Source organism: Xyrauchen texanus, chromosome 5 (genome assembly GCF_025860055.1).
Source record: "Xyrauchen texanus isolate HMW12.3.18 chromosome 5, RBS_HiC_50CHRs, whole genome shotgun sequence".
NCBI lineage: Eukaryota > Metazoa > Chordata > Actinopteri > Cypriniformes > Catostomidae > Xyrauchen > Xyrauchen texanus.
The window spans coordinates 5,424,953-5,444,119 of NC_068280.1; the positions used below are offsets into that span (position 1 = coordinate 5,424,953).

The 19,167-nt window shown below is 37.7% G+C and overlaps 1 protein-coding gene and 1 pseudogene across 2 annotated transcripts in view; one reads left to right on the forward strand and one right to left on the reverse strand.

Moving 5' to 3' along the window:
• Positions 1-233: 233 nt before the first annotated feature.
• On the reverse strand, positions 234-6,389 carry LOC127644090 (aminoacyl tRNA synthase complex-interacting multifunctional protein 1-like; annotated as a pseudogene).
• A 5,864-nt stretch (positions 6,390-12,253) lies between these two features.
• Positions 12,254-19,167, forward strand: part of tbck (TBC1 domain containing kinase) — a 66,572-nt gene continuing 59,658 nt past the window's right edge. The window contains exons 1-3 of one of the 2 annotated variants that reach the window (XM_052126634.1): positions 12,254-12,385; positions 13,926-14,144; positions 17,775-17,847. In XM_052126634.1, coding sequence (XP_051982594.1) covers positions 13,952-14,144; positions 17,775-17,847 — 266 coding nt within the window. In that variant the 5' untranslated portion in view covers positions 12,254-12,385; positions 13,926-13,951. The remainder of the gene's footprint in view (positions 12,386-13,925; positions 14,145-17,774; positions 17,848-19,167) is intronic. The other variant, XM_052126633.1, reaches the window with a different exon arrangement.

Sequence of the window (19,167 nt, forward strand, 5' to 3'; positions counted from 1 at the left end):
TGCACATGAGATATATTGTCTATTGTCTGTCTCTACAAACAAATTTTCTATCTATTGACTGATCAGTACAAAGACTTCAGGCATTTAAAGAGGCATTCAAGGAATAGTATTCAAACATTTTATTAATATTTTATTAATCCTTTCCATCAGCAGAGTTACAGAGATTGAAAAATAGGCTCTTCTTCTCACAGAAGGAAGTTGTCACCGAACATCTGGTGTTTGCAAGGAGTTTTTTATTTAATTCCACTGTTCCTCATTGACTGAGCTTTGCACACCCCTTTGCCAGCAACCTCAAAGGCAGCTCCCTTGTAAGTGGACACACATTTGCTGTCAGTGCGCAAATCCGGTTGGACCTGCTCCCAATCTTTTTTCTTTTGGTTCAACTGTTTGTCGGGCTCACCTTAGCCAACAGAACAAGGAGGCAAATAAAGTGTAGTGCTGAAGAGTTTTAACTCTTCATTTTTCCCCAACACACTTTCCAAGAGCTGTAAAGGTCTGAATAAATAGTGACAATTTTATAGTGTATAAATATGAAAGGTACCTGGGAAGCCCTGGCAGGAAACTCTGTCTCAGGTATGGCTCCACTGGGGGGATCCAAAGGGGCTTTTCCACTACACAGTACAACTCAACTCGACTCTGCTCACTTTTTTGGGATTTTCCACTGTGGATAGTACCTAGTACCTGATACTTTTTTTGGTACCACCTCGGTCGAGGTTCCAATCGAACCGAGCCGATACTAAATGTGACGTCAAATTCCTGCAGATCACTGATTGGTCAGGGAGAATCGTCACTTCCTACGTCACTTGATTTCCGACACGCGACATCAACCTGCTAGTTTTAAAGTTAGCAACAGCGATAACGGTATCATTAGTTCACGTGACTTTCGAATTGTGAAAAAAGAAATGGCTGTGAGCAAAACCCCGCCATGGTCAATAAACGAGGTGCAGACGGTCCACTCGTTAGCGATGAGCAGAATCGAAAAAGTCTCTCAGGAAGTGTATCAGCTGTTGGCCGCACACGGCTACCACTGGACCTACCATGAGTGTAGGAAAAAGTAAAAAAAAAACTTAAAAGTGACTACAGAACCATCAAGGAAAAGTGGAAGTCGTTTGACCAAATGGACGTTATCTAAACCGACGAGCAATGGGAGGGAGAGTGCCCTGGACTCAGCCACGATGGAGGATGGTACGTTTTGTTAATTTAACTCTATACTCTGCTGGAAAGCTTCACTTTATTTAGTTGACCAGCTACTGGAAGCTTCCTTCTAAAACAACCAGGCCAATTGAACTGTTACACTTGTGTGCTTATGCAGCACAATGAGCTAGTAGCTAACAGCTAGCAGTTGTGTTATTGTTTTGGTCAGTTTGTGTCATGTTTAAGATGATGTCACAGCAGTAGTGGAGGGCGCATCTATGATGATCAGTCTATAATCCCACCCACATTGAGGAGCACTAAACTGCAGTGGAAATGCAAGCTCAGAAAAGTAAAGCGAGTAGAGTTGAGGTGAGTCGAACCGTTACGTCCAGTGGAAAAGTGCCACAAGATCTGGCACATATGACCATGGCCTGGGACAACACACCTCTCATCTTAGCAGTCTTCAGGTTGCACAGAAGCACAGCCATACGGTTCTGCATTTAAAGATTGAGGAATTGAACACAAGACAGCTTCATTATGACTATGCTTACAGATTGGTACAACATTCAAAGGCAAACTTCTTATTTGTAATGCTTTTATCGGTTAAACATTATATTAAAAATGTTATATATTACGCATGACACCAGAAAATGAGAAACCACCCACCAAAGACCTCTTCCCATCTGTGACCAATCCAGAAAAAAGCTAAAAGTTATGCAATGTTTTCCAACAAACAACATCTTGTACAATGCAGAGCCAACTTAATAACGGAATTATTAGTTTTTATGAACAGTCCCCTAGAAAATAATAAATAAAATGAATGAATAAAATAAGCACTTTCATCTCATACACTTTCAATTCCTGTGCAAAATGAACTGAAGACATTCATTATTAATTCAACTGCACGAATGCACTTAAAACAACTGTAATTCAGTCATAACCAGAGCGGGAACCCGAAATGATTAAATGCATGAAGGAAACAGATGCTTTTTATAGGTGTAATGAAGAACACAGCTAGGAATCCCCTAAACAAATCGTAAACTTAGCGTTCTGGAAAATAAAACGCAAGACCATGTAGTGAATTCCAAATGGAGCAGGTTTATGGATCTGCATGAGGCGTGGTAGTGCAGGCGTTTTATATGAAACCGTAAAAGTGAAATATTCCCCTTCAAAATATTTTGGCATAACACCTAATCAACAAGAGTTGCATTCATATATATGGCAAACAAAGATTGCTCTCAGGTACAGGTAGTGAGATTTACAGCATTACATGTTATTTCTTTGACTATTCCAAAACATTTTCCAATACTGCGGTGTAAATATTTGCTCTTACATAAATTGTATGATGTATGATACAATTGTGAATTGATTTGGTTATTTTGGTATGATTTGTAAATATAAAAAAATTAAATATGACTCATATTGCATATATTATCCAAAGATATTGCATTAGATCTTTTTGTCAACTTCCTATTTAGTACTTATGATACTATGGTTTTGAACATCTTTTTTGAACATATTAAAAAAAATAATTATCGATAGAAGGATTAATTAAACTGAGCTTATAATGGGCTAATGTTGGGGGGGTTGCACTCACTGTGTATCTAAACAAAATGCATTCTTACATAATGCATTCTATTTTGCTGACAAATTGGAACGTGCAAAATGGTTCTCACAACAATTATATTCAGAGTTGGTAAAAACATAAAAAAGAAGAGATACAAGTTCGAATCCAGGACTGAATGACTCCAGTCAGGCTTCCTAAGCAACCAATTGGCACGGTTGCTAGGGTGGGTAGAGCCACATTGGGTTAACCCCCTTGTGGCCATGGTAATGTGGTTTGCTCTCAGTGTGGCGTGTTGTGAGTTGTGAATGGATGCTGCAGAGAATAGCGTGAAGCCTCCACACACGCTAGGTCTCCTCGGTAACACGCTCAACAAGCCACGTGATAAAATGTGCGGATTGACGGTCACAGACGCGGAGGCAACTGAGATTCGTCCGATTGAGGCGAGTCACTACGCCACCACGAGGACTTAGAGCACATTGGGAATTGGGTATTTCAAATTGGGGAGAAAAGGGGGAGAAAAAAAGAAGAGCTAGCCATGTGTTATAGATTGTTGGAAAGGTCATAATTAGTAAAATGCAATGAGCAAATTTGTTTCACTCAAGAGGCCAAACTGCAGTGAGTGTTAGTGCATGAATGTCCCATGGACACAAATAAATATAATAAACAGGAGTGTCTTTTTGTCAGATTTTCCTTATTACTTCCTGAAACATACAAACAACATAGACAATGACATATCGTAACTTACAGCATACTATCCCGATTCAAGAAAACTTAACTTGACAAGTAGATCTTGAAATATTCCTCAAATATACGAAAAGATGATGCACAAAAGGGTGCAGACACACATTCAGATTTGTGCTCATCTAAAGAATTGGGATGCTCCTGAACATTTCTGTATTCTTGTGGACCTGGGTAGCTCAGCAAGTATTGACGCTGACTACACCCCTGGAGTCGCAAGTTCGAGTGACTCAAGCCAGGTCTCCTAAGCAACAAAATTATCCCGGTTGCTAGGGAGGGTAGAGTCACATGGGGTAACCTCCACGTGGTCACTATAATGTGGTTCTCACTCTCGATGGGGCGCATGGTGATGTGTGCGTGGATGCCGCAGAGAATTGCGTGGGCCTCCACACGCGCTACGTTTCCACGGTAATGCGCTCAAAAACCATGTAATAAGATACAAGGATTGACGGTCTTAGACACGGAGGCAGTTGAGATTCATCCTCCGCCACCTGGATTGAGGCGAGTCACTACACCACCACAAGGATTTAGAGCACTTTGGGAATTGGGCATTCCAAATTGGGGAGGAAAATAAATCTGTATTTTGTAGTCTAATCCATTTTTTTTGGATATTTGACAGGGAGTGTAAAGGGAATGGTCCACATTAAAAATAAAATGTGGTTTTAGATACAAAACGCTGAAAAACTAATCAAATAAAATTAGTACCATTTATATTTTCGTAAAGTACCTATTTAGAAGGTCCCCTGTATAATTAACAGAATTAGCTGTAAAATAATCTATTTTAAATGTAAGCAAAAGGGACATTATAACTGAACTATTCACATATGAATCTATATAAAAGAGATTGTGAATCAGAATTGAGAAATTTGTATCAATTCCTAAACCTAGTTGCTTATCCAATCAGAACTATCTGTTTAAATATTAGTTTAACTGTTTTAAACAGTTTTTAACTCAAGTATTTCATTTTATAATGCTGTTATGAATGATCTTCAGGTTTACATTGATCAATTTCCAAATAAAATTGAGAAGAAGCATTACCACAAGGTTTTTAAAACATAAGGCATTCGGTAATTCTGACAATCTCCAAAACTGGATTACACATGGTAAACACATGTGTTTCGTAAGGAGGTAGAGGGTTTAGTACCTGCTCTAGAGGGATGTGTTTTACTAGACCACTGACAACGGTGTGCGGAGCCGCTTTGCCAACATCCACCTGCTCAACGTAGAGAGAGTCGGCATCAGAGTGTTTCTAGGCACTGACGATGCGGCCCACTCACAGATCCAACCGAGGCACATATACTTTCGCTTCTTCTTGAGGAGGAGCCACTACTTTCTTCTCTTTCTTCTCACCTAGACCAAAAATGTAGAGGAACAGAAAAGAGAACTCACCTACAAATTGTGTCACGGTATTTTGGTGCAATAAACGCATCTTAATCCCAAACCAACCATACAAACCAGCATTTAAATTGAATTCATTGTCATTTTCTCCAGCGCAAACATGCCTTTCTTCTTTTTGCCGATTGACATTGCGTTATTATCCTGTCCTGAGAAAGAGTAAATCTTCGGGATTTAAACTTTTCTTATGTTCAGTGCGATGGCTCTGATCACACATTTAGAGTGGCAGAATTGGCAAAATCTCAGAATGGAAGCTGCACAAGGATTGAAAGATTCGATGCAACATTGCAAGAAAAAGATTCACAATATATAGACATATCATTGTATCAGCTCAGCCTATTCATTCTTGACGATTTTCCCCCAGAGTGTAACTTCAATTTGCACAGATATTTTCGTGTTTGCGACTCCACTGACAAAGATGGCTGTTTTTACGAAAGTTCTGAATCGTCATCTAGCACACTGTTAATGTATGTGAAAAAGAGATGTTTACAGAGTCATTCTGGGGTTTTATGACATTACATGTCCAACCAGAGAAAATGTGCTTTTAGTTTGTGAGGTGCTATTTACACAACTCTTTGAAAGGTATTTTTAGCTCAGATATTGGTCTCCAAGGACTTGTTGGGATACTTTTTTAAAGTCTACAAGTGGAAATCACACTGGTCTGTCAACCCTGTTCTGTTTCCGAGCTTTTCCCAAAAGTGCAAAACGGTTCAGCCAACAATGGCTTCAGTATGGCATTTGTTTCTATTAATTCCTTGTCATTTAAAAATATTTTGACTTTATAACCATTTCCAGAATTGAGGAGCGGGGGGCTTTCTCAGACAAACACTTCACTCTGCAAGTCTTCTAAAAGGTTACCTTTGTGCATAGTCTAAGAGCTTTTGGAAACATTTATTTGATTTATTAAATCGCACAAGGCCATACCACCATTTCCATTTAAATTCGATACATTTTTCTGCGCAAATTTAAAAGTCTGAATGTGCCAAGATTCCTCGATGCCTTCCTATGTTTGAGAGGGCAAACAGTACGGCCAAAAAATAACATCCATGAAAGTGTAAGAGAGGCTCTAAGCTTCACCAGAAGACAATATTCATCAACATTGATGAAGAAGAGAATTATGAAACTATGTTTGACATCTGGTCCACGATCTGTTCTTAGATTTGAACAGAGCATCCCCAAGTTGAAAGAACAGTAATTTTCATAATAAATAAACATAAAAGGGAAATTAATTTATTTCATCTACTCTATTGTTTAGGGCAGGAACATCAAGAAATGTAACACCTTGCATATGAAGGTGACGTCTACAAATGTGGTTTGCCTTCAGATTTGTTATTACCCAAATGAGTTAGACTTGAAATCTCTCTTGACAAACAGTCTAGGATCATTGTACCTTTATTCATTTTAACAATGCAATGTTTCACGTACAATTTCCCTTTCTGCAAAGGGAACCTACCTACCTACCTACCTACCTACCTGCCAACCAACCAACCACTGACAACGGTGTGCGGAGCCGCTTCGCCAACATCCGCTTGCTTAACGTAGAGAGAGTCGGCATCGGGGTGTTTCTAGGCACTGACGATGCGGCCCACTCACATATCCAATCGAGACACATATACATTCGCTTCTTCTTGAGGAGGAGCTGCTACTTTCTATGTCATACAATGGCAGTTTTTTGGCGACTACCTGTTCAAGCTTCAAAAGAATGCAAAAGTATAATTCAGAAGTCTAATAAATTATTCAACGAGACTCGTGAGTGCTATAAAAGCATACAATAAGGTTTGGCGAGAAACAATACAAAATCTACTGTATTATTTTGTGAAAATTTTCCTTGACCATTGATCTCCTGTGCACTGGCTTTTTGAGGTACTCAGTGATCTGGTCAGCCTCTACTGCCTTCTGTTCCAGTCTCAGGAGTGAGGGTGTGTGGCCTGACATCTTGAATAGGGATTGAACCTGGAAAACAAGCCAAAAGAAAGATCAAACGCCACAGGAACTCTTAGTCACTCATAAACATCTTCAAAAAAATGAAAAGAGAACCCATAAGGACACCCAATCCTTTTTGCGAACACACACGGCACTTTAGCATCAAGAGGGCAGATCTTTTAGATCTTTGGTGCATGTAAACATGAGGTGTTTTGGCAAACTGTACACGGTTCTTTAATTTGACATTTAAACCAAGTGGTAGCCAAGTTTCTGTCCTTATCCGCTTACATAGAGGGGAATCATTTTGAAAGGTCTGACACTAGCCAGATGTTCTAACAACAGATATGCAGAATGCCAAACAATATATGAAAACCTCATCAAAGGATAAATCTAATTCTAATTTCAGTCACTGAAGTAGCAAACCCTGCTTTTGATTGGAACTTTAGTACCTTTAGACTTTGTTCAGACATGCATCAAAACTCTGAGAAACAAAATTCGAATTTTCATTGAAATATTACCAATATTCAAATTCCATACAAATTTTATACCATAAGACATTTTTATACGAATATTCAAATTTCAATTTGACTGCCTTAGAGTTCATCTCAAATTAATTTAGTTTTTAGAAGTCTGAACAGCAAAGATACAATTAAAATAAAAATGGGATGTTTTCAGATTTGAGATATTAAATATTTTTTATTAGTATTGTAATATATTTAAATTCTAATTATTATAATTAAAATACAAATTTTTTGAATTTGTTCAATTTTGAACTATCAAATCTGATTACAAGTAGAGGTCGACCAATATTTGATTTTGCCGATATCAATAAATAAGAAATTGGAAAAGGCTGATAACTTAAAACGACCAATTGATATTTAAATGGATTAATTGAATGTAACAAAATAAATAAAAAATCTATGAAAATTCTTACATTTTTCTTATTCAAAGTAGATCAATACAGTGGCAAGAAAAGTATGTGAGGCAAACTCAAAAAAGCAAGTTTGAGTTTGCTAATCACAAGAACTGTGAAAGTCTCTACTTTCTTTGAAGGCTGAGGAAAGCACATCTCCCACCCTCCATCCTCACTACATTCTATAGAGGGACTATTGAGAGCATCCTGAGCAGCTGCATCGCTGCCTGGTTTGGGACTTGCACCGTTTCGGACCGCAAAACCCTGCAGAGGATAGTGAGGACAGCTGAGAAGATCATCGGGGTCTCTCTTCCCTCCATCAAAGACATTTACAAAAAACACTGTATCCACAAAGCAACCAGCATTGTGGACGACCCCACACACCCCTCAAACAAACTCTTCACCCTCCTGCCGTCTGGCAAGAGGTACTGAAGCATTCGGGCCCTCACGGCCAGACTGTGTAACAGCTTCTTCCCCCAAGCCATCTGACTCCTCAATACTCAGAGACTGGTTTGACACACACACACGTGTCCTGAGTTGCAATTTAATTACTGTTACTTTATAACTGTCTGCTACCTCAATAACTGCTATGTGCATAGAACACTATTTCATAGTATGTTATGTTTACATTTGGCATTTTTAGGAACTGTCATCTTTTGCACTACTCCGATTACAAATGTGTACTGGTCGGCGCTGCACTGTCTCTTACGTGTCTATTGTCCTGTTCATTGGTAGTACTTTATTGTACTGTCCTGTACTTTTTGCACACGTTTGCACGTGCACTTTATATAGGTATTTTATTTCGTTGTGTAGTCTCATGTGGTCCTGTGTTTGTCCTATGTTGTTTTATGTAGCATCATGGTCCTGGAGGAACGTTGTCTCGTTTTGCTGTGTACTGTACTAAATGTATATGGTTGAATGACAACTTGACTTGACAAGAGGCATCTGCTGATGTGGACCATGACTCGCAAAAAAAGAGATCTCAGAAGACCAATGAATCAAGAATTGTTGCTTTGCATAAAGCTGAAAAGGGTTACAAACTTATCTTGAAGAGCTTAGAAATTCATCTGACCACAGTTAGACAAACTGTCTATAAATGGAGACAATTTAATACTGTGGCTACTCTCACTAGAAGTGGCCGTCCAACCAAGATGACTCAAAGGGCACACCGCAGAATATTCAATTAAGTAAAAAAGAACCATAGAGTAACAACTAAAGACTTGAATGAATCATTGGAACTAGTTAACATCTCTGTTCATGAGTCTACTATATGGAAAACATTAAACAGTCACGGTGTCTATGGCAGGACACCATGAAGGAAGCCGCTACTTTCTAACAAAACATTGATGCGTGCCTGAAGTTTGCCAAAGACCACCTTTACACTCCACAACACTACCGGGAAAATTTTTTGTGGTCTGATGAATTCCCAAGTTTATGAAGATATCCTCTGAATAATGCCCGGGTTGCTGCGCACTAGCTGAAGCTCAGTAGAAGTTTGCTGAGGCAGCAGGACAATGATCCTAAACATTGAAGTAAATCCACTACAGAATGGCTTCAAAAAAAGAAAATCCATCTTTTGGAGTGGTCCATTCAGAGCCCTTAACCCAAAATAGATGCTGTGAAATTCACACCAGAATATGGCTGAGCTTTAGCAGTTAGCATTGGCTAAGAGTTAGAAGTTTGCAGCTCCTGTGAAAACAATGTACTATCAATCACAGCTGTTAAACTTTTCAATGAAGTCAAATGATTATTAATTTAAATTTGAACAGTGAATGGAAAAAAAAGAGAAAAGATTGGATTCTTGTGCAATGTGAACAAAGCCTTGAGGCTACATCCACACCAATACATTTTCATTTGTAAACATACATTTTGCTACGTTTGCACCTCTCATCCACACTGGAACAGCATTTTCCTCTGCAAAAAATTGAGACTTCCGAAAATACTCTCTATTACTGCATACTTTGGAAACTGATGATGTTAGGAAATAAAAAACTGAGTTATGAATGAAAAAGGCTTTGTGTGGATGTGGCCTTACATTGTTTTTAACCATGAGTGATATCAATCAATGGGAACTTCAGAATGCTGTTGACAATCATTGGGTCAAGCTGATCGCACAAATTTCCCAACAAGGAAGGGGAAGAACTCAAACCATATGCTGTCTGAATGTGTATGTTCTTTCATTCACAGTTTTTGGACAAAAAACTGAAGTTGCATCAATGTCCTTCCTGTCCCCACCAATGCTATAATTGTGTCTGTGATGGAGGAATCCTCTTTGGCTCTAGATGGGATCAAACAACAGCAAATTCCCATTGAGTCCAAAGACTAAAGGAACATGGTAAAGGAACACGGACATTACAAATTTGGCTCCAACTCATCCGCTGCACACAAAAGAACTAAGGGAATTTTTACAAGGCGTATGAAAAGAGCAGAACACATAATAACACATAGAGCAGGGTGGTGCTGGAAACAACAGCTGGCTCGTGATGAAAACAAGCATTCAGATGAGGAAATTAGAAACATAAAAAAGCTGGAGTTGATAATATTGTGGATCAAAGTCCCTTCTTTTTGAAGTTCTTGAACTGCTTTAAATGGGACTACGGTGGAAGAATTCATGAGCACCACGCCAGTACTGTTTTTATTTGCGTAACCCCTGAAAACGAGTCTTTGGATGAGTTGGGACCCAAAACATTTACCAAAAACCATCCAAAAAGCATAGTAAGCACAGCATCAGCACTGCTTTCACATTAAAGCTATGCATCGATAATCATACCCACCACATAACAGTCAATAATCATGACTGTTAGCCATGCAATAAATGTAAAATTCGCAATAAAAACTACAATCATAATACAACAATTTGCGACCGACACCTTGTCTAAAGGGATAATTCTCCCAAATATGAAAATTCTTTCATCATTTACTCACCCTCATGTAGTTCCAAACCTGTATTTTTGTCTTCCATTGAACACAAATGAAGATGTTAGGCAAAATATAGCATGAAAAAAGAAGAAAAAGAGCAGCATCTATACAATTCAACATTTCTTCATGATCCACAGAACAAATGAAGCTGTATGGGTTTGGAACAATATGAGGTTGAGTAAATAATGACAGAATTTTTATTTTTGGGTAACTGTGATCTGGATCTATCATCTGCAAAAGTAAAAAGATTCAATTGTATTCTTTTGGGTGAGTCTTTAAGGAACTCTATGTCATCATTAATAATTGGGGTGGATTTAATACTAACCCATATATAAACTGAAAACCCTGACAAGTTGACTATACTCAATTGATTGAGTTAACTCTTTCCCTAAATTTAATTGACTATCGGCTTCTCCAAATCTTGTATTTAAGGCCACTTGGTGTTTATGTAGAATGAAGTTAACTATTTAAGTTAAGGTAACTAGATGCAAGTATATATATATATATATATATATATATATATATATATATATATATATATATATATATATATATATATATATATATAAATAAGATCAAGGAACTTGAGTTATGAGCCCAAAACTTGGCTTTTCAAGTAATGTTTAATTAAGACAACTTGGATTTTACAGTACTGACAACGGTAGGGTATAACAGTTAGTCAATTACAATAGCATCCCAAAATATAAAAATAAATTAAATTACATTTATTTAAGTTTTTAGATTGCTGTCTTGTCATGCACATCCACATTGGAGCTACAGCTTGACAAACAAGGTGGTGAAATCTGGAACTGCGTGTTTTATCACCACAGAGTGGAACAAACAGATTTATGATACTTACAACACCATGCATTAGTGCAATACATTGATCTGTGCCATTTTTAGGCAACAGGAGCCTATTCAAGTTCATTAGAACAAGGCATTTACATTATTTGTGGCCTCAATAATATATATATACTTATTTTGTAGTGCATAATAAATGGCTTAGAGGTGCACAAAGTAGGCTAATCCTAGTTAAAAACGTTTTATTCCTAAATAAATTAATTTACATTTTAAAATACATGTATAAAATCATGACATCACTGTTTTATACTACATGGAGAGGGTCCTGTCATGGGGGCTGTAAGCAGCGCAAGTCCAAGATGACAATTTTTTTTATTATAAATAAATACTGAGTATACAGTCACAGACATATACATATATATATATATATATATATATATATATATATACACAATCAACCCCATGGCAGAAATAACAACAATAGAATCATGATTATTTAATTAAATAAAATAATTGTAACAAGTGCGTTTCTACGTTGAATCCAGAAACAGTAAGTGCCTTCCTCAGTTCTGAGACGGATACAGGATAAAATATCTGTATAAGAACACACACCCTGCTGACTGTCACTTCACATGTCACTCATAACATAATGAGCCGGCTTGTTTTACTCGATAACAGCTCTCTTACAACTGCTGTAACTACATTTCTAAGCCATTACATACACAAACCATCAATACTCAATCAACCATCAATCTATATATGTGTTCCAGTACACACAAAAAAGTGCAATCGGATATTTTCTGTATTGTAAGTCACACAGCAACACACTCTCTCCCCTGATCGGTGTCGCGCACTGATGACGTTATGGTCACGTGTGGTTCAGCTGTTTACAGTAGCAGGAAGAGTCTACCGTGCTATCAAAATCACAAAAACATCATTGGAATTATAAGTGGAGACGTGAATCAAATGAACAATGTTCCATTTCAACTAAACGGGTACGCTTTTGTTATTATTTTGCATTTGTGATTCACAGTTCAAATAATGAGTTTTTGGAAGCGCCAGTAATTGGGCGGTGTTCATTCATGTATGCACATGCATGCATGGACATGTAAAAACTGTTTTGTTATAGTTTTTATGTTTTAGTTTATGATCCTGTCCGACTACAGAATATATATATATGTATGTGTGTGTGTGTGTGTGTGTGTGTGTGTGTGTGTGTGTTGTGTGTGTGTGTGTGTGTGTGTGTGTGTGTGTTGTGTGTGTGTTGTGTGTGTGTGTGTTGTGTGTGTGTGTGTATGTATTATACTGTACAACCGTTACATTTTGGCTTCAAGTACAACTACCTCAAAATGATCAAGAACAAAATTTTGGCTGTTTGGGATACCCATAATAAGCCCTTGCATTTGAATGAATTATGTATGTTTGTTCAAGACAATTAAGGGAACGCATGGAGAAGTATAATAATTGTTATTTAAAATGTATATAGACTTGATTATTTAGACTATTGTTTTTGTTTTGTTGTAGCTGGTTGATAGTTGTGATTTGTGTGAAGTCACCATGAGGGTGAGTAGTGTTACCTCTGGTGAATTTGGAGCCTGTTAAATTTAAGACAATCTTCTTTTCTCAATTGCACTTCATTAAAGTACAGATTTATGTGAATTTATGAGAATCCACTGTGCCATGATATGGTTAATCTAGAATCAAATCATAATTTCCCATAAACTGTACAAGATGTGAGAAAGAAAAGAAATTAAAGAAAAGACTGATACCTTAATCACAGATGAGTTAAATTTATTTGTAACTAGTAAACTGTACTTAAATAATTAAACTTTACTTGGGCCACATAAGGATGCTTACTTGCTAAAGTATGCAAACCTGTTGCCTTAAAAAAATCTAAACTTTCTACATTTTCCACAGTGCATTAATTGTAGAAATTACAACAAGAATGGACAATGTAAATAAAAGTCTTCTTAAAATAATCTTGTTCTTCATGACAATAAATAAATATCAACTATGAAATAAAAAGTAACTATGTGATTATAGCTGAAAGGTTATAGTATTAAAAATAATAAATGATCTTAAGGAAATTATTAACTGGTATCTATTTATGTATTTGTGTCTTCTTTTTTTTAATGCAAATTTCATAGTTTGTTTTATTTAAAACAAATACCATTGATGTAACAGTGGTAATGAGGTGCTATAGGTCTTGCTATTATCTTACTACAAATTTTACATTTATTCATTTAGATGCTTTTATCCAAAGCGACTTACAAATGAAGAATACCGCAAAAGCGATTCATCCTAAGGAGGCAATAATACGAGAAGTTCTGCAATGCTAAATTGCAAGTAGTGCTGAATGAAGATAGAAGACACTTAGTGCATTAGTTGGAAAATAGTAGTGCACAAACACAACTCTGGGTGCTGCTATGCATGAACCAATTTTCTCAATTTTTTCTCTTACTCCTCTGTACATTTTCATGAGGGAAATTACTGAGATGTATGTAAAGATGCATTTATAACTTTTTCTTGTGTCAGTGTGTTTGTTAGGCATCAGATGCGCCATGCAGCCCCTCAGAGAAGCTGAGCTGGGGGCCTCCACCTTCTTTGCCTCTCCTCTTCCTCATGATGTGTGCGGGAGCAATGGTCTTCCTCTAACGCCCAACTCCATCAAGATACTGGGGCGCTTCCAGATCCTCAAGACCATCACCCATCCCAGACTGTGCCAATATGTGGACATCACCAGAGGAAAGCACGGTATGACTTTAGATCTTTATTGCCTGTTGTGTCTAAGTAAGGGGTTTCCCATTGAGATGCAAAAGAGGAATAATACATCATAACTGATTTATCTTAAGGAGACATCATTACGAAAAGTGCTACATTACATAATTTCACTTGCATCAGAATATTAGTATCCAAGACAGATTAGAGTGCAACGAGAATATATATATAATTATAAATATATATATATATATATTTTTAATGAGTGAATGGTTAAGTGCTCATGGAAAAGATGTGTTTTAGCCGTTTTTTGAAGACAGAGAGTGACTCTGCTTCATGGATGGAGTTGGGAAGGCCATTCCACCATTGAGGTACAGTGAAACCGAAAGTCTGGGAAAGTGATTTGGTTCCTCTTTTTGTTGGTACAACAAGGCGCCACTCATTAACCGACCGCAGGCATCTGGTGGGAACGTAGCTCTACAGGATTGATTTTAGGTATGCTGGAGCAGACCCAGTAACTGTATGCCAGCATTAGAGCCTTGAATTTGATACGTGCATCAACCGGCAGCCAGTGAAGAGAGACAAGGATTGATGTAACATGCGCTCTCTTTGGTTCATTAAAGACCAGACGTGCTGCATTCTGGATCATTTGCAGAGGTCTAATTACACATGCAGGGAGGCCTGCAAAGAGAGTGTTACAGTAATCTAGTCTAGTTATAACAAGTGACTGAACAAGAAGTTGTGTGGCATGTTCAGATAGGAAGGGTCTTATTTTCCTGATATTGTAGAGTGTAAATCTACATGATTGTGCTGTCTTTGAGATGTGGTCTGTGAAATTGAGTTGTTATCGATGGTTACCCCTAGATTTCTGACTGTTTTGGAAAGCCTTATTTTATTTTAAGCCAGCTGATCGGTGATGTTGTGTTCAACAGCTGGATTGACTGGAAAAACGAGGAGCTAAAGTTAAATTATAGGTGGTGTTCCTTCATCCACGCCGACATGTCTGCCAAACAGGCTGAGATTCGAGCAGTCACCGTGGTATTGTTTGGGCTGGAAAGACAAGGAGAGCTGTGTGCTATCAGTGAAGCAATAATAAGAGAACCCATGTGCTTGAATGATGTGTCACAGTGATATTGTGTATATAGAGTAGAGAAGTGGCCCAAGCACTGAGCCCTGAGGTACCCCAGTAATTAGATGATGTGAGTTGGACACCTCACTTCTCCAGGCTACCTTGAAAGACCTAATTGAAAGATAGGATTTAAACCAGTCAAGCACATTTCCTGTGATGCCATGAATAGAGAGGGTGGACAGTAGAATCTGATGGTTGACTGTGTCAAAGACTGCAGAAAGGTCTAAAAAATCAGGACAGTTGAGCTCTTATCTGTCTCAGCAACTCTGTGACAGACTGCAGGGCAGTTTCAGTGGAATGTCCACTTTTGAAGCCTGACTGATTGTCATCTAACAGCTTGTTCTGTGAGAGATAGGCAGAGATCTGATTGACAACATCCTTTTCGAGGGTTTTTGCCATGAATGGGATGAGAGAGACTGGTATGTAGTGTTCTTCTTGTATGGGGTTAAGTGCAGGTTTTTTAAGCAGCGTGGTTACTCGGGCCTGCTTAAATGTGGTGGGAAAAGTGCCTGTAAGTAGAGATGTTTTAATTATGTTTGTAAGTGAAGGTAGGATGGACGGAGCAATGGCTTGGAGAAGGTGAGACAGAACAGGATCAAGGGGGCAGGTGGTGGGGTGGAGAGGGGGAGTTTAGATACCTCCATTTTTGTCTATTTTCCTGTAAGAGAAAGACTTGAATATGGACAGTATATCTGCTAAAAGAAATATTCTAGTTAATACCGTAGATGGCCTCAAAGCTAACAGGCATAAATTAAACAGGACAAAAATCTATTTTTGATTTCACTGGGTATTTGAGTTGATGTTATTGTTGTAATGCCACAATTTTTAGCAGTTTATAGGGTTGAAGTGTGTCCACGTGCCTATCTTTTTAATGACGTGACATTTGGTTCTAAGTCTTGTTCTGTTGTTTCTGTTTTTACTTTATCCTCTTTTATCCTAGTGATGTTTATCTCTGTGGTTTATTGACATTATTCATCTGCAAATTCCGGCTGTGAGAATGTTTCTTTTTATCTTTGGGTGATTTGTGCTTATGTTAGTCCAGTATTTATCATGGACAACACTTTTTGTATCATGCATGATTACACGGTGAGAAGACATACCTTTGAGATCAATCAAACAAGATTTGTTTGAAGTCCTTTATGACATTTAATTGTTGTAAGTCATGTTATACATATTTATTAGTGGTATAACTTCCTTTCATGTTTAAGAAATGAATTCCATTGCAGGTCATCATCTCGCTGGAGGGACATTTTATTTCCGAGGTCATCTACTGGGCTATTAATGTCAATTTAAAGATGCTTTCTCTTCAAAGAGCCAAAGTTCTTTGTTAGATTGTGCTGATTCACATGGGAATATTATGCAAGTATGGCTTTTGAGCATCTGTTTTTTATTATTTTGTATTTTATTTCATTTTGATTGGGCATTTGTCAATTACAATTCAAACATCTTTACTCGTTGGCTATGAATAATTCGACCCTTGTCAAGGCCTGTGTCAGGAAGGGTCCAAGTGGTTCAAAATATTTCTGCTAATCAGTGGTCACTATTTAGACGTATTTTGTAGCATATACACAACTTTTTTTTTTTATACCTAATTTTCTTGAACATTAATTCCCTGCCCAGTTTCATCAATGCTACATTAACACCACAAAAAGTCTTCATGTGGTCCCAACTCAAATGCTTTAAGTAAACTTCCATTTTACTAAATGAAATGGATAGAACGCAGTGAAATCAAGCTGTGACTAAATGTTTTAGAATTGTGTTGCTTTAATTTTAATTAAAGGTGCACTCAGTAACTTTTGTCTTTGTGTCATCTTGGACTTTCACTGACACCTAGTGGTTTGGATGCAGCATCATTTAAAATCAATAGTTTTCAGTTTCAGATGCTATTGTAGAAATTTAGTATTTACAGTCAGCCATGATGACTTTAATCAATGAGGGAAAGTCTCCGGAAATAACAGGTCGGTTACTGAGATTAAGCGAGTAGTATTCGGCTGGTCACGATTCTAACATGGCAGCCCCCATGTGCGGACCCTCTCCATATAGAATGAAACCACTTTTATAATGTTACTGATATAACTGGAGTCTTCATTTTGATGTGAGTGCTCGTGATTTTCTACATGTATTCCAAAATTACAATTAATGTCTTTAGGAAACAATTACTGAGTGCACCTTTAAGTAATTTGAACAAGCAGCAAAAATCCTTTTTTTGTACTTTATGAGATAAAACCGATGGTTAAAGCTTCAATAATATCTGTATAAGTCGGTTTTGATTAGGTCAGAAGAACATATTAAAAGAATATAAAGGGAAAATAGGTGGTTAATTATGAAATTACCTATATTATTTTTACTCGTACATCATTCGTGTCTCTGGAACCCCAAGCATATAAAGAGTCAAGTCCATCTTAACAAAACACAGATATATTTATCTGTTTAGATTGTTAGCCTGATACAGCAGACCTAGTAGTTGGCATGGACTCATGCTTAATACAAATGGAGCTATTTCTAACTTGTATACTTGTTGTCTTGTCATTTTGCAGAACGGCTGGTTATTGTGGCCGAGCACTATGAGAAAAGCCTGAAGGATCTGCTGAAGCAAGGGAAACCAGTCAGGTAACCCATACACAATCTAAAGCATGAAACTGAATATAAACAGGTGCTTCATGCACCAGTTTTGTTATGAGGGGGCAGTCCTGACTCATTCGGTGAAATAGGCAAGATAAAACATGACCAAAAAAATATATTTTTTTAACTACTTAAATTACATTTAGTTATATTTCTAAGCATTAGGCATGTTGCTTTAGAGATAAGTTTTCGTTTCTTATGCAAGAGCATATTCAGATCTGTCAATTTACTCCTTTTTGCGTTCCACGGGAAAAAGGTTACATACAAGTTACTTTGAGTGACATTGAGTGAATGACCCGGGGAAGGTGCGACTCAGTGGACTGACCAAATTTACACAGGATTTTAGACAAACCCTTTTTTTTTACCAACAGCAATTGTGCACGTGTCCCCTAACTTTAAATGGGCAAGATGTTTCTGATTATAAGTGTGTGTGGAGTGTGGAATGACACAACAGTTAAATTCCTGTGGCATGTTTGATTATGGGCTGCTTGCTTTTGTTTAGACCCGATGTTCATTTTTAAACATGTTGGCTGAAACTGAAATTAGAATTACATCATGTTTTTGTAATTAAACCTCTCCCACTGACACATTTCCATTCGATGACTTCTGAGGCATGTCGTATTTGAATCATATTCAAACGATCAATAAAGGACCAAATGTACCTTAGTGTTCTGGACATGGTACCATGATAACACCAATGTGTTTTGTACATCTACCATGGTTATACCATTGTATTATTTGAAGTACCTTAAAGTAATATCTGATATCATCACTAAACCAGGGAACTGCCCCAGTATTTTCTTTTTTGTAAGGGGTATTTGAACTGTCAGGTCCTGAAACATGCACTTCCGAATCCACTCAGTATAAAAGGCCCTGGCACAAAATGACCGGCTAACATAATTTCACTAATAATATCAGTAGCACATGGGAAAGTGTGAACGAGGACTAGTCAGGTGAAATCACTCTATCATTCTGATTGGATGATAAGAGCAGACTGATTGCTATAAAAGGAGGGAAGAAGTGCTTCCAATCATTGTGTTCCTGTTCGCAATGGTTACCTCTAAAGAAAGACGTACAGCCATCATCGCTTTGCATCAAAATGGTCTCACATGCAAGGAAAGTGCTGCAAAGAATATTGCACCTGAAAGAACCATTTACCAGATCATCAAGAACTTCAAGGAGAGAGGTTCAACTGCAGTGAAGAAGGCTTCAGGACGTCCCAGAGTGTCCATCAAGCATCAGGACCGTCTCCTCCTGAGGAGTCAGCTATGGAATCGTGTCACCACCAGTGCAGAGCTTGCTCAATAT